Genomic DNA, 16,207 nt, shown 5'->3' on the forward strand with positions numbered 1-16,207 from the left:
CCTCTGAGAACCTTTAATTCCCCAGAGACCTTCACCTCTAAACACTTCCTTAACAAGTTCCCATAAATGAGCCCTCGAACTGCATTAAAATAAACCCAAACTGCTTTTACAGCTTTGTCTTTTTCCAAACTGGCGATGGTTGAGAGCACAGGCATGAAGAATGTGGACAACCATGATGCGACTTCCGTTCTTAGCCCAGTTTTGTTAAAAAGCTCCAATCACCAACGATCCTGATGAGTGATGCCAGGCGCATCAGACCGTGCTTTGTCTTAACACTGAAGAACTGCTCCCCTTCTGTTGCAGGAACGCCACCTCTAGTAAACATCCATGTTTACACCAAGCTTCTCAGCTTCCTTTCTGCAAGAGACAGCTTTCTGTGTTCCTGAGAATCAAGATCGGTCCCATCACCGTAGGTATGGCTGCTTCATAGCATCTGCTTCTGTGCGTTTAGCACATGGGATGTGCACCTTAAATTAAAAATGAACATTTTCACGTTGCGCTGTGTGTGTTTCTCACAGTGGTTTCCAAAATTTATTTTCCATGTTGGCAGTTCTGTATGTACATACAGGAGACAAAAGAGAAGCCAGCTGTGGTTAAAGAGGGCTGACTGTAAAGGGGGCTTCCCCTTGCCTTTGCAAGACAAAATAAGCGAATCAGCCATATTTCCTGTTGATTTCTGTTTGAATTTCTTTATTTTTTGCTTTATGAATTTAAATGCTATGTTACTTGGTATGCTCACGTTAATAAAGTGAAATAGTAATTTAGTATCTCATGCTTTTTTGTTATACAGTGCCATTTTTTTCATTTCATGCTTTTCCCTTAAGTTTAACTTTGAGATAAAATCTTGATGTTGGCTTTCATTTGTCTGGAAAACTTTCACCTATCCTTCCCCCCCTTTCCAAATCACTTGGTTTTCACTGTATTTTATACAGAGGGCATGTAGCTGGAATTTGCTTTGATATCGAAGCAGAGAAAATTAATTGAAAGATTTCAATTAATTGGTTAGTGTAATCTTTTTATATTTACTGAAAAGTTACTTATGTTTTCAGTTAACCTATTTTTGTGGGGAGGGTGGTTAGGCTTTCAGTTTATATTTGCTCATTTTTCCCTATTGTATTGGGTGACCTGTGTATTCTTTATGTATGTATGTTTTTTGAAATTTGATGTTGAATTTATTTTTTAATTAAATTTAAATTTATTTGAAAGGCAGAGAGACAAAGTGATGGAGCAAGGAAGTAAGTCTTAGAGCATTCTTGCTCCTTGCCTACATTGACTGAGAGCAGACCCGACCCCTGAGGGACCTCCTGGCCCCCTGCGTTCTTTCTCAGACCAGCTCAGCCCTGCCTAAGGGCCTGCTCCTCATGCCCCTCAGCTCCCTTATGCTATATAAACCGAGTCTGTGAAAGCGATCGGGCTGTCTGCCACCCGTTCATCCTGTGTGCGTGTAGGTAGAGGCCGAGCTGGGACTTGAACCAAGGCACTCCTAACTGGGAGGTGGTTATCACAAGAGGCACCTACTTGCCAAATGGCCACTCCTGGAAGCTACATTCTTGTTCCAAGAGTCATCTTAATAACTTTGAAACCGTATTTTTAGATATTATTCTACAGTAGTGAATGGTAATTTCCTGTTCCTCATCTCGACATCCCCTAATTATATCATTTTTGTAGTGTTTACCTTATTACTTTTTTTTTTTTTTTTTTGACAGGTAGAGTTAGTGAGAGAGAAAGAGAGAGAGAGAAAGGCCTTCCTTCCATTGGTTCACCCCCCAAATGGCCACCACGGCTGGAGCTGCACTGATCTGAAGCCAGGAGCCAGGTGCTTCTCCTGGTCTCCCATGGGGTGCAGGGCCCAAGCACTTGGGCCATCCTCCACTGCACTCCCAGGCCACAGCAGAGAGCTGGCCTGGAAGAGGAGCAACCGGGACAGAACCAGTGCCCCAACAGAGACTAGAACCCGGGGTGCCAGCGCTGCAGGTGGAGGATTAGCCTAGTGAGCTGCGGCACCGGCTACCTTATTACTTTTTTTTTTTTTTTTTTTTTTTTTTGACAGGCAGAGTGGACAGTGAGAGAGAGAGACAGAGAGAAAGGTCTTCCTTTGCCGTTGGTTCACCCTCCAATGGCTGCCGCGGCCGGCGCGCTGCGGCCGGCGCACCGCGCTGATCCAATGGCAGGAGCCAGGAGCCAGGTGCTTTTCCTGGTCTCCCATGGGGTGCAGGGCCCAAGCACCTGGGCCATCCTCCACTGCACTCCCTGGCCACAGCAGAGGGCTGGCCTGGAAGAGGGGCAACCGGGACAGAATCCGGCGCCCCGACCGGGACTAGAACCCGGTGTGCCGGCGCCGCTAGGCGGAGGATTAGCCTAGTGAGCCGCGGCGCCGGCCGGCTACCTTATTACTTTTAAAACGTAATTTCTGTTTTTAAAAGTGTGTTTATGAGGCCTGTGCTATGAAACAGTGGGTTGAGCCCTGGCCTGCAGTGCTGGCATCCCCATCTGGGCTGCTCCACTTCTGATCCAGCTCCCTATGTGCCTGGAAGACAACCTAAGTCCTTGGGCCCCTGCACCCATGTGGGAGACCCAGAAGAAGCTCCTGGCTCCTGGCTTCGGCCTGGCCCAGCCCTGATCATTGCAGCCCTTTGGGGAGTGAACCAGCAGATGGAAGCTCGCTCTCTCTGTCTCTCTTTCTCTCTAGTAGCTCTACCTTTCAAATAAATAAATCAATCTGGAAAAAAAGAGTATGTTTATTTATTTGAAACAGAATTGATATGGGCTAGGCAGAGAATTAGTGAGGAACAAAGGAGTTGAGAGTTTTCCAGCAGTCTTTGTGCCTTTGTCCCCACACTGCTTTAAAAAACCCCTCCTTCCCTGTTTATGCCAGTTTGGCACATCCACTTTCCCATAGTGCACCTGAGCCTCCTCCATCAGGAAGTAGATGCCATCATGGGCACCTGTATGCTGAACTGCACGTGGAAATGCCAGGAATCTGACCCAGAGGTCACCACGCATACCGAATACTGGACAAACTCCACTCCATTCACATATCCAATTATGGCACCACCCCCTACCCAATAAAGGGGGTAGCTGAACTGGTGTGGGACCGATTCTCATGGGGATGATTCGCTTTTTAAAAATTTTTATTTATATTTATTTATTTGAAAGTCAGAGTTACACAGAGAGAGAAGGAGAAGGAGAAGGAGAAGGAGAAGGAGAGAGAGAGAGAGAGAGAGAGAGATATGTCTTCCATCCACTGGTTCACTTCCCAGTTGGCTGCAATGGCTGGAGCTGAACCACTCGGAAGTCAGGAGCCAGGAGTTTCTTCTGGGTCTCCAATGCGGATGCAGAGGCCCAAGACTTGGGCCATCTTCTACTGCTTTCTCAGGCCATAGCAGAGAGCTGAATGGGGAGTGGAGAAGCCTGGACTCCAACCAGCATCCATATGGGATGCCAGCACTGCAGGCGGTGGCTTTACCCGTTATATCACAGCCCTGGCCCCCGATTCACTTTTGAGTGTGTACAATCTCTTTAATTTCTTTAAATAAACCCTGCTTCCATTCTTGCACTTTATGTCTCTGCTTGGGATTCATCTCTTATGAGATGACAAGAACTTGGAATAAATCCAACTGCTGGGAGACCCCCATCACAACAGAGTGACAAGGAGAAAGAGAGAGAGAGAGAGAGAGAGAGCAAGAGAGAGTGCTATCTTCCATATACTGGTTCACTCCTCAAATTTCTGCAGTAGCCAGGGTTGAAGCAGAAACTAAGGACTCCATCACAGTCTCCTATGTGGGTGGCAGGAACACAAGCACTTGGGCCATCATCCATGTGTTCCCAGGTTAGCAGGCTGGGTTGAAAGTGGAGGAGAGGGACTAGAATCAGCATTCCCTTATAGGATTCAGGTCTGTCACAGATGGCTTAGACACAGCATCTCAACGCCTGGCCTGGTCAAACATTTCTTTTGCTTAATAGCAACTATTTTATTTTATTTAAAAAAAATTTTTTTGACAGGCAGAGTGGACAGTGAGAGAAAGAGACAGAGAGAAAGGTCTTCCTTTTGCCGTTGGTTCACCCTCCAATGGCCGCCGCGGCCGGCGTGCTGCGGCACCGCACTGATCCGGAGGCAGGAGCCAGGTGCTTCTCCTGGTCTCCCATGGGGTGCAGGGCCCAAGCACTTGGGCCATCCTCCACTGCACTCCCGGGCCACAGCAGAGAGCTGGCCTGGAAGAGGGGCAACCGGGACAGAATCCGGCGCCCCGACCAGGACTAGAACCCGGTGTGCCGGTGCCGCAAGGCGGAGGATTATCCTATTGAGCCACGGCGCCGGCAATAGCAACTAATTTTTAAGATGAGCTTCTACCTGTAATTAAATCAGCACTGTAGGACCGCTCATGTTGAAGTCTGTCTTTTCCATTTTGCCTCACCAACTGAATGCCTCCAGCATCAACAGCAGAGCTTAATGATCTTTTACCTGTACCTCACCTCCTCCTCTTTTGTTATAAAAGGAATCTATAGCTGGCGCCGCGGCTATAGCCATCTTCTGCTGCTTTCCCAGGCACATTAGGAGGGAGCTGGATTGGAAGTGGAGCAGCCAGAACTCGAACAGGAGCTCACATGGTATACCAGCACTGCAAGTGGCAACTTTACCTGCTACACCACAGTGCTAGCTCCTACGGTTGATTCTGAAGGAGTATAATGTCCCAACAATTGCTTTCTTTAAAAATTTCTGTAGTTGAACTTGATATGCAAAGCTTCCCATTCATAAGTCTTGGTTTAAAAAAAGCACCTTGGATGATTCTGGTGCTGGTGGTTCACAAACTACACCTTGTATGCAGCCACATATAACATACACAAAGGCAGGAGTGTTGCTAGGATAGGTCTTGGCATATGTAATGGAATAAATAAGACTGGCTGAGACATGTGTCCCCAGAGAGAAGGTACTGAGGCAGGGATATTTTCCTTGGAGAAAGGAGAACCTTCTTTTTTCTATCTCTGAAATATTCTATGATTTGTTCAGTTGTTATCTAGCACACTAATTGACACACAACGGATGAATGACATCAATATGAAAGACAAATAGTCTCATACTTCCCAAAAGTAATCCAGTACAAGTTACCTGTGTGTTGATGTGGCTCACCAGGCGAACACTCCCTTCCGGTCAATTTAACCACGGGACGGATTGTTAATCGAATGTGTTAGATTCATTACAAAGTGGTGATTTCAGCTTCTACCTGCAGCACCCTTTGGTGACAGGCTGCCAGTTCTCCCTCCTAGGCAGTGACTGTTGACCCAGACTAGATTTCTAGCTCCCTTTATAGCCACGTGGCAAAGTTCTCACGAAGCAGTGAGTCCTGCTTTATTCTTCTTCATAGCACACATCGTTACTTAATACTGTATCATGCATTTATTCCCGGACTGACTGTCTCTCCCACTAGAATATAAGAGCCATAAAGACAGGGACATTGTATTGTTTTTCTGACATATTCCCAGCATCTAAAAAATATCTTGCATGCAAGGGACACATGAAATAAAGGAACAGATGTATTACTGCAAAGGTTAGGTAATATAGGATATTTGTATAATGTGAATAGTAGGTCTTGGTTTTGGTTACCCTCTGAACTCAAATGACCAACCTTCTCTGTGTACACTTTGCACTCATATTTTCTTTCTTTTTTTCTTTTTTTAATTTTTTTGACAGGCAGGGTTAGACAGTGAGAGAGACAGAGAGAAAGGTCTTCCTTCCGTTGGTTCACCCCCTAAATGGCTGCTACGGCCAGCGCTGTGCTGATCTGAAGCCAGGAGCCAGGTGCTTCTCCTGGTTTCCCTTGTGGGTACAGGGCCCAAGCACTTGGGCCATCCTCCACTGCCTTCCCGGGCCACAGCAGAGAGCTGGACTGGAAGAGGAGCAACCGGGACAGAATCTGGCGCCCTAACCGGAACTAGAACCTGGAGTGCCGGTGCCGCAGGTGGAAGATTAGCCTAGTGAGCTGTGGCGCCTGCCGCATTCATATTTTCAAAGAGAAGGAAACTGACTGGGTTGATTTCTCTTGACAGAAGGCAGGATTCCCATTGTGGACAGCTGACTTTTCTCATAACCAATGTAACCACACAGGGTTGCTTTGGGCTCAGGTATCTTTGCAGGTCTAATTATTAGTGAAGTCAGCATGGTTAGTTTCATTTAATGGCATGACCCATAGCAAAACTGTGCAGAAAGATCATCTATCCTCACAGCAATGTGGTGAACACTGCTGACACTACCATGCTTTCAAAATGAGTATTGCTCTTTCATAATAAGTGCATCAGGGCTGGCGCTGTGGTGTAGCTGGCGCTGCCTGCAGTGCCTGCATCCCATATGGGCACCCGTTCAAGTCCTGGCTGCTCCAATTCTGATCCAGCTCTCTGCTATGGCCTGGGAAAGCAGCAGAAGATGGCCCAAGTCCTTGGGCCCTTGCATCCACGTGGGAGACCTGGAAGAAGCTCCTGGCTCCTGGCTGTGGATCGGCACAGCTCCGCCCATTGCAGCCAATTAGGGAGTGAACCATCGGATGGAGGACATCTCTCTCTCTCTCTCTGCCTCTCCTTCTCTCTCTGTGTAACTCTGATTTTCAAATAAATAAATAAATCTTTAAAAAAGTGCATCATGAGGATTTGTATTTATATTGTGTGTATTTCAAATACATTTGGCAACATTTTTCAGACATTTGTTTTGATGTATCAGAAAGATGAAATATATGGATTTGTATCCCAATGTCTTGGGTTCAAGACTCAGCTTTAGGGTGTATTAGCTCTGTGACTTTGGATAGACTACTTCATCTTGCTGGGATTCAGTTCCACCTGTGTGGAAATAGGTGGTGAGGGCAGCTGACTTAAAGGTTTCCGCAGCCCCTGTATTTTATGACTCTGTAATTACTTTCAGAGCTTTCATGGCATTGTTGTGAACATTCCCATCATAGCAAACATTCTCCCTTTGAATGTAGACTTGACATTTTGGAACAGATAAAATTTATCAGATGCAAGTCTGGTTATGACTATGTATGGCAAAGGTAGACTACACTGTCTTAAATGCTTGAAATTATCATTGACTTCTTCCTCACTTGTATTTTTGTACATTCAGTTGCATGCGGCAGAAAACCCAACACAAATGGCCTTAAGAAAGAGAAAAGTTCTGGTTCATATAACTGGAAAGTCCAGAGTCTTTACGTTAGTCACAGCTGCATCCATCCAGCCAGATGATGTCAGCAGGGCTCACCCTTGACTGTTTTGCCTCTCAGATCTGCCTTTTGCATGCTCCTTCCATTCTTTATCATGTCCTTCACTGGGTGACCAGATTGCTGCCAGTAGCTTCAGGCTTACAGTCTACCTTTTAGCCATCCTCATACAGACTCATTTTTCACAATCCCAAAAGTCCCCGAATTTATTCCTATTTGGCCACACTAGAGTCATTTGCCTTTCACTGAACCAATCACAGAGACTAGGAGGATTCTAATTGGTCAAGCCCAGGTTACATGCTCTCCTGTGGGCCATCCAGTTGCACTTGTATCATATGGACTGTATGTAATGGAAAGATGATTCCCCACGTGAAGTTGTTATGCTGATCTCCAAAAAGCAAAATGGATGCTGGGAGAGGTAAGGGGACATGCAGCCACTTGTTGCATGAGACAGGTTCATCCTTTGCAGTTTGATAGTGAGACAGGCACTTACTATCTCGTAGAAGCTTTCTATCTAATTCTGGGCATTGCTACATTAGTCTTCATAAAGCACTGTTTTGATGATTTCACTCTCCAGCTCAAAATCTTTCAGTAACTGTCCCAATGGTCAGATTCCACATTCTTCACTCTGCACTTATGATCTTTCCACAGTCAGGCTCCTACATACTCTTCCAGGCTTACGCATCCACCTGCACTTGTTCCATGTGCCAACTGGTCTGCATTATCTGCCATAACTGAACATACGTCATGTTCTCTAACATGGCTTTTGGTATGTATGTGTTTTACCTCATCACCACTTCTCTCACCCGAAATCTTGTCTCATATGGTGAGCAAGGGACTGCAAGTTATCTCCAATATTTGTTCTCTTCTTCTTAGTTTAGAACCACTGATTTTTGGCTGGGCACATGGATACTAACAGAAACTACACTTGACCAATACAGTGTAGCTGTAGTGATGCACGTATCTCCTGCAGATGTTCTTAAATGGAATGACGTGCTCCTTTCTGTCCCTACTTCTTTTTGCTGGCTGGAAAAAGGGACGTGATGGCTGTAAGTTGAGCAACCATCATGGATCAAAAGCAGAAGCTCCGGGTTCAAGATGATGAAACCTTAGGATGGAATAAGCACCTTTAATGATCAGAGAGCGCGACCTTACCAAACCTAGACAACCTATACTTACAGGTGAGGAATGAACTCATTTTAAACTACTTTTACTTTGAACTTTTAACTGCTATATAAATCATCCTCTTCATGAGAGTATATTGTTTAGGGCAGTTTTCTGGTGGCCTATGACAGGATCCAGTTACACTTATATTAAGCCAAAAGGGGGAATTATTTATATTAGCGATACAAAGATTTCTCGCAGAAGCTACAGGAAGGAGTGAAGGGAGCCTGAAGAATAGACTAGAACTGGGGAAACCAGGAAGTGCTTTCATGTCTCATTTCTCTTTGTCTTTCCTCTTACTACAGATTTTTTATGTACTGGGCATAAAGAAACAATAAGTAAATATTTGTTTAATGGATGGCAGTTTGTGTGTGTTTTGGAGTCAATTTCCAAAACATTTTTTTCCCAAAACATATTTTTTAAAGATTTATTTACTTGAAAGAGTTATACAGAAAGAGAGGCAGAGAGAGAGAGAGAGAGAGAGAGAGAGGTCTTCCATCCACTGGTTCACTCCCCAACTGGCTGCAATGGTCGGAGCTGTGTGGATTGAAAGCCAGGAGCTTCTTCTGGGTCTCCCATGTGGGTGCAGAGGCCCAAGGACTTGGGCCATCTTCTACTGTTTTCCCAGGCCATAGCAGAGAGCTGGATCAGAATTGGAGCAGCCAGGACTTGAACGGGCACCCATATGGGATGCTGGCACTGCAGGCAGCGGGTTTTACCCACTATGACACAGTGCCGGCTCCCCAAAACATTTTCTTACTGATATGTGGTTTGTTAAAGTGATTCCTTTGAAGAGAACTATACTTTTTCGAGTCTAACATCTTTGTTAACCCTCTCATTCTTACACAATTGCTTATTCCAACATCATAGAAGGGGCCTGAAATGCAGTGTCGTCCACTGTAAAGACTCTTACAGCTCTGCTTCTGTCCTGGAGTTGCAAAAGCAAACTTTTCTGGGAATATAAGCACTGGCCCATAAGAAACTCTATTACTGGATGAGGAAATAATATTTTTGATACAATTTCCTTGTAGTCATTGTCTTGTCCTTTTGCATTGTTATTATTTACTGACCTGGTTGCTACTTTTACCAAGTTTTTATCCTTGAGAATTTCTTATGTTCTTGCCAGCTCACTGATGTGTCTGATAAGAAGTCTCATCTATTTTATCCAGCATTTTGAGTTGTTTTTGGTGGGAGAATCAGCCAGGGTCTTTAGACAGCTGTACTGCTGGACAAGAAAATCCAATATGCATTTTAAAGAGTTTGTAAGAGATTAGTCTGTGTTCTAATGGGCCTTAACTTCGAGACTAAGATCTCCATCTGTAAAGACGAAGAAAACTACCTTTCTTCCTATGTCAAATTGAGAGAACATGATGTTGGTTTGAAACCAGAAAGTATTATGCAAAGATACAACATTTCCTTAACTTTGAAAATACAATACAGGCAAACAAGCAACAAAAGTTATAACTAAGAGTAACAACCCTAGAATGATTTATTCAGTTTAAAATGTCTAAATGTTATATTCATGCTGTTTTTTGGCCACAGGTATGAATAGGAAACTCTTTGGATATACAGAAAGTGTGTTGTATTTGACATTTGACTTTTTTTTTTTTATTTACTGAAAGGGAAAGAAGGCAAACTTGAACACACTACACAACTTCTCATATATTTGAAGTCTGTGAAGTCTCTGTCCCTTTGAGATATGAGTGAGAAGTCTAATGCAGGATGCTAACAACACTCTAAGGAAAAGCACAGTGCAGGCTGGGCTGAGATTTTTGAGTGTTTCACCTTCTGTCATGTGTCTTGGTCTCTGAGCTACAAGGACATTGTTAGAATAAACACTTAAGGCGTCTCCCTAAGACCCATGTCTTCTAGCCTTGGTCCCCAAGGCAGCATTGTTGGGAGGGGGTGGAAACTTTAGGACATGGGATCTAGTGGGCTATCTCTGTCATTGGTGATGTCCCCTCGGAAGGTAATTCTCTTAAGAGGATTGTTACAAAAGCCTGAGTTTCTGCTTCCTGGCTCCAGATGTGAACACTTGTTTCAACTCACGGGCCTGCCCTTGTCTTTCATTGCCCTCACCAGAGGCTAAACCAATGGGATCACCAAATCTGGGACCTGAACCTCCAAAATTATGAGTAAAATAAAAACCCTTTCTCCTTTTAAAGTTGGTTACCTCAAGTATTTTTTTGAATAGCGAACAGCTACTCCTGGCTGTACTAGCAGGCTAAGTTTTTAAGAGTAGTACCCCTGAGTACATTCCAAAGAACCACGTGGATAGCAGGTGATGTACAAATAGACTAACACAGGACTCAGGCAAGTGGCTGTTTCTTATTTCCTGGAAATGCACGATGCCTTAGGTCTTATGTAGGACATAAGATATTATGTACCAAGACAGTGCACTCTGCACATATGCCAGTCACTCACTCTGCATTCACGGAGCCAGTCCTACTGCAGGAAGGCTTTGTACCTGTTATCAGGAAGCTCACAGTGTAATAAGGAAGATAGAAAAATAAATCTCTATTGGCAGTTCTATGTGATAAACGCTAGAAAGAGATAAGGTGTTATGGGAGCACAGGTAGGGGGCACCTAGTCCCTGCTGGGATGGTGGGACAGGGCTGTGTGACAGGGAACAGGGAAGAGCTCACACAGATGCCTGGGGGACAATGCGGGACAAGGAAGTGGCCAGGTAAGGAAGAGGTGGGGATTAGGACACAAGAAGACACAGCCAAAGACAGGAATGAATGAGTCTGGCAAGACTGGGGAGCCCATAGAGTTTGCTGCATGTGGAGTTTATTCATTCCAATTAGTTATTGTTGACACACTTCTCTCTCTGCATTTGAGTCCTTGGATGGTGTGACTAACAGTTTGTCCCCATGTCTGGCAGTAGGCGCACAGATGGAACACAATGTTAAATCAATGAGTGGCCAACTACATGGAGTAAGGGAGTCCATTAATGAGGAAGGGCTTACCTAGTGGCAGTGCATCTGAGATGAGACAGATAGTAATTCTATTATTTGGGAATTAGAATGCATAGGACTTATGACATATTGGAGATGGGGTAGACAAGTGTAAAAGTTGACTTTTACACTTGTTTGATTATAGGTGGATGCTATCAATAATAATACTAGTATTATTGTTAATATTGTTTAGGCATTCTGTATCAAACAGTGCACTGCTTTACATGTATTAGATATTTAAACTTTCAACAACTCAATGAGGTACACACATTATATGCATTTAATGATGGGAAAATTTGTTTTTTAAAGATTTATTTATTTATTTGAAAGGAAGAGTAACACCACTCCCCTTTGGGAGTAGATAAAAGGCCTCCTTTTTTGGTTGCAAACCTTTGTTGCCAGCTATCTCTGCTTTCTTGTATGTATGCTTGCTCCATGTGGCTGCTGGCCTGCTCTCTGCTTGGTGTGGACCCAACTTAGCTTCTAGACCTCTCTCACTCTCTCCTAATTAAAGCCCTCACTTTCCTGTGCATTCCTCTCACTGAATAAAAACGCTTAAAAACTTAAAAAAAAAAAAAAGAAAAGGAAGGAAGAGTTACAGAGAGCAGAGGCACAGAGAGAGAGAGAGGAGAGAGGGGTCTTCCATCTGCTGGTTCACTCACCAAATGGCCCCAATATCCGAAGCTGGGCCGATTTGTCCACAAGCCAGGAGCTGCTTCTGCGTCTCCCACGTGGGTGCAGAGGCCCATGGACTTGGGCCATCTTCTACTGCTCTCCCAGGCCATAGCAGGGAGATGGAATGGAAGTAGATCAGCTGGGACTTGAACCATCACCCATATGGGATGCCGGCACTGCAGGCTGCAGCTTTTACCCAGTACTCCACAGCCCCAGCCCCAGAAAATTTGGGTTATTAAAGATTAGCTTGCTCAAGGCCAGCCCCACAGTTAGGCCAGGAGTTCTGATTCCAATAGCCACAAACCTACTTTTTACTGCCTCTAGTAGATCTGATAAGTATACCGAATCTTTTACTAGCCATAGCCACATAATGGCGATTGTCTTTTTTTTTTTTTAATCAGACTTTCAGGCGCTCGGTTCTGTCAGTATTTTCACTTCTCCTACCTGGAGAACTTAAAATGTGTATGTGGGGGGTGGAGGGGGCGGAGAGCGAAGTTTGATAACAATAGGTGACACAAAAGAGAGGAGAAGGCAGGTACAGAAAGGACATTCTGGAATGCTCTGGCAATGGCTCGAACGCAGCGGTCTAAGTTCTATCAGTCTTTCCCTCCCAGTCCCCGCCATGCACACGCACACACGCGGTAAGGTTCATGTGGACGCCGTCTCGGGTTGATTCTAGCAGTCCACAGCTCGCCGCCACCGTGCCTCTTCCGACGTCGGGTGAAACCAACGCCGGGGAAGCTACCTCGAGGCCTCGCGCCGGCGGAGGGCAACACGGCATGGCGCCGTCGCGTCCGTTCCCACGGAAACCGCCCGCAGAAGCACCTGGGGCCCGAGCGGTGGCACCTGCCGCGAGCCCCGCCCGGCGCCAGGGGGCGCGGAAACGCGTCGGCTCCTCCCGCCCCACACCGGCCGCGCCCCGCCCCGGAGGCCCCGCCCCCGGAGGCCCCGCCCCGAGCCCCGCCTTCCCTCCGCGGGCGCCGGCCGCTCCCGGCTCCGGGCCCCGCTCCTGGCGCAGGCGCAGTCCCGCGCTCCCTCGGCGGCTCCCCGGCGCAGTGCGCTCGCCTCCGCCGAGTGTAGCGGCTTCGGCCCGCCGTCCTCCTCTGCTTCTGGCCGTTTTGGAGGCGCGCGCTCTCTTGCCTCTCTGCGAGCTGCCCTGAGCGCGGGCACTGGCCGCTGTGGATTCGTCAGGTGAGTGCGGCCGCGAAGAGTGGGAGGCCTGGGGCGTGGAGCACCGCCCCCCTCGCGCCTGCCCGCCTCCCGCGAGCCGGCCGGGAGGGACGTCTGTGGCAGGTGCAGGTGCCATCGAGGCGCGGGCCCAGCGGGCTGCCCGCCTGGGCACTCGGGCTCCCAGACCCGCGGCGGCTGCGAGTGGTGGGGGCCTCGACGCCCCGGGTCAGCCGGGCGCCCCCGGGCCGCTGGTGGGCGGCGGGCGGCGGCTCCTCCTTGTCCCCCGGGCACGGGCGCGTTACTTATTAACTGCGCGGTCCCGAGCGCCGGAGACGGGCAGCTCGGAGCTTGGTTACCTGTGTGCGAGCGAGCGCGGCCGGGCCCCGGGCCCCGGGGGTCGCGGAGTGGGGTGAACAGACTTCCCGAACAAGTGGGAAGCCCGGGGCAGCTCCGAGGCCGCGCGGGCGCGGTGGACCGGGACCTGGGTCACGCCCGCTTCTCAGGCGCCCTGCGAGGCGTAGAGGTCACCCCCGGAGGTTTCGGCGAAACCTGGTGGGAGAGAGCGAGCCGGGAGCCTCCTACCCCAGGAAGGCACTCGGCTCTGCCCGGCTTTCGCAGGCGCTGGGTGCAGTTGGGACACGCTGCACCGACTGGTCATAATGACACTGCCCTGCCGGCCTTAGCAGCTCTCCTTGGCGCCCCGGGAAAAGCCAGCGAGGTGGCTGTGGAAGGGATGATGCTGGATGCAATCCGCAGCACGTGGAGAGCTGCCAGTTAGGAGAGTTGCAATAATAATACTATCTGCCTGGTAAGATGCTGGAAAATCAGAGAGCCGAGTTGAACAGAGGCAGCTCCTGCGAGGCTGTTTAGTTTCCTGGCAGTGTTACTCGTTCCAAGGCTATCTGTTATACACTGTTTTCCCCCTGACTCTTTCAGTGTGGGGAAAGAGCCCTGGGAGCCAGCCCTGGAATGATTGCATAATTGGAGAGCCCGGTAAGAGGATTACAACGAAACTCCGCTGTTGTGAATCTATTGAAAGACCCGCTTTCTCTCCATTATCCTTATTCTTCTCTGGCTCGTGCAGTTTTAACGAAAATAATGGTGAATGACACATCAAGGAGAAAAGAGGCAGAATAGGTTTGTATACTCGTCACAGTAAATATTTGATACTGTTAAATATTTCACCAGTTTTATGAGGTCTTGTTCTGTTAATGTTATTTATTTACTAGTACTGTGCATTTTGATAGGACTTCTCAGGTTTAGACAGTCACTGTATTCCAAATATGGTTGATGTGATCTGATCCTAAAGCCTTTGTGGAATTTCTGTGAATAAACTTCACAGTTAAATAATTTTACGACAGTGGTGTATTTCTTACTATTAGAAGAAAAGCCTGCGAATGTTTTCTGTTGTAATGGTGTTATATATTAACGCATGCTTTCGTGACCCGCAGTGTCTAAGGTAACTCTTCCTCGTGGGTTTGGCACACAACTGAACACCTGTAACTTTTCACCAGGATGGGTACTTGATGTGCATTTGCTTTTAATTAGTGAGATTTTTGATTAGATCCAGTTGTGCTTTCTGAATTCATGTGGTTATATGCTTCTTTAATCTCTGCTAAAAGGTCTATTTATTTATTTTGAAAGTTTCAGAGACGGAGAGACAGACGAGAAAGATCTTGCATATGCTGATTTCACTCCCTGGATGGCCTCAATGACCAGCACTGGGCCAGGCCCAAACAAGGAGCCAGGAGCTTCATCCAGGCCTCCCACGTGGGTGGCAGGGGCCCAAATACTTGGACCATCTTCCCCTGGTGTTTCCAGGCCATTAGCAGGGAGCTGGGCTGGAAGTGGAGCAGCTGGGACAGGAACCAGCACCCATGTGGGACGCTGGTGTCCTGGGTGGCAGCTTAACCCACTGCACCACCGCGTCACCCCTTGTTTGTTAGTATTCTTTACCTCTGATTTTCCCTCAACTCTCCACTTGTCCTTCCCCGCCCAACCCCTGACACAGGCTATACAAATAATTGTTAAAATGGAATAGGTTTTAGAAATCTAGGCCACCCCGTCCTCTTTTAATAAGGCAGAAAAAACTTACAGGTGCAGTGGTTTCCATTGATTGTGGTGATTAGCATACATTGTTTGCCCCCTCCCAGGCGGGACTCACTCAACGAATGAGTGAGCTGGCCAAAGGAAGAATGATTTAACTTTCTGCTCCATCACTTAGTAAGTCTATGACTTTGAGGGAAGCATTTAACCTCTCTGAACTTGTTTTCTACATTTGTAAATGGAAATGCTGTCAGACCACAGCAGGTGCGGTTGCCAGCACTCTGCTGGTTTTCGTGTTTCAGCCTAGGAGGAACTTTTTTTTTTGAAAGGCAGAGTGGACAGTGAGAGACAGAGAGAAAGGTCTTCCTTTTCCGTTGCTTCACCCCCCCCCCCCCCCCCACAATGGCCACTGCGGCCGGCGCACTGCGCTGATCCGATGCCAGGAGCCAGGTGCTTCTGGTCTCCCTTGCAGGTGCATGGCCCAAGGACCTGGGCCATCCTCCACTGCACTCCCAGGCCACAGCAGAGAGCTGGACTGGAAGAGGAGCAACCGGGACAGAATCCGGCGCCCCGACTGGGACTAGAACGCAGTGTGCCAGTGCCGCAGGTGGAGGATTAGCCTATTGAGCCACGGCGCCGGCCAGTAGGAGCTTCTTAATGGTGGGAGGAGGATTGCATGAAATGTTCCCCGTGAGATGTGGGCGAGCCTGTTGTAGGTACCTTGACTCATTAGTCTTTCAGGACTTTCCAGGGATGTAGTTTATTGAATTTTACACATCAGGAAAAAGTGCAGAAATATGAAATAATTGTATGGTTACTTATTATTTATTTGAAAGGCAAAGAGTTACAGAGAGGGAGAGAGAGAGAGTAGTCTTAAATCTGCTGGTTCACTCCCCAAATGGCGGCAACAGCCAGGACTGGCTGATCCAAAGCCAGGTTTTTCTTCTGGCCTCCCACACCGTGCAGGGGCCTAAGGACTTGGACCATCTGCTGCTG

The 16,207-nt window shown here is 47.4% G+C and overlaps 1 protein-coding gene across 11 annotated transcripts in view; it reads left to right on the plus strand.

Annotated features, from left to right (window-relative positions):
• Positions 1-12,950: 12,950 nt before the first annotated feature.
• Positions 12,951-16,207, plus strand: part of RAB3IP (RAB3A interacting protein) — a 54,213-nt gene continuing 50,956 nt past the window's right edge. For 5 of the 11 annotated variants that reach the window (XM_070052620.2, XM_070052623.2, XM_089308680.1 and 2 more), the window contains exons 1-2: positions 12,951-13,186; positions 14,102-14,302. In XM_070052620.2, coding sequence (XP_069908721.1) covers positions 14,271-14,302 — 32 coding nt within the window. In that variant the 5' untranslated portion in view covers positions 12,951-13,186; positions 14,102-14,270. The other 6 variants (XM_070052621.2, XM_070052624.2, XM_089308676.1 and 3 more) reach the window with 5 other exon arrangements.

The sequence above is a fragment of the Oryctolagus cuniculus genome, chromosome 11, assembly GCF_051225735.1.
Source record: "Oryctolagus cuniculus isolate XC-2025 breed Fujian yellow rabbit chromosome 11, ASM5122573v1, whole genome shotgun sequence".
Classification (NCBI taxonomy): domain Eukaryota; kingdom Metazoa; phylum Chordata; class Mammalia; order Lagomorpha; family Leporidae; genus Oryctolagus; species Oryctolagus cuniculus.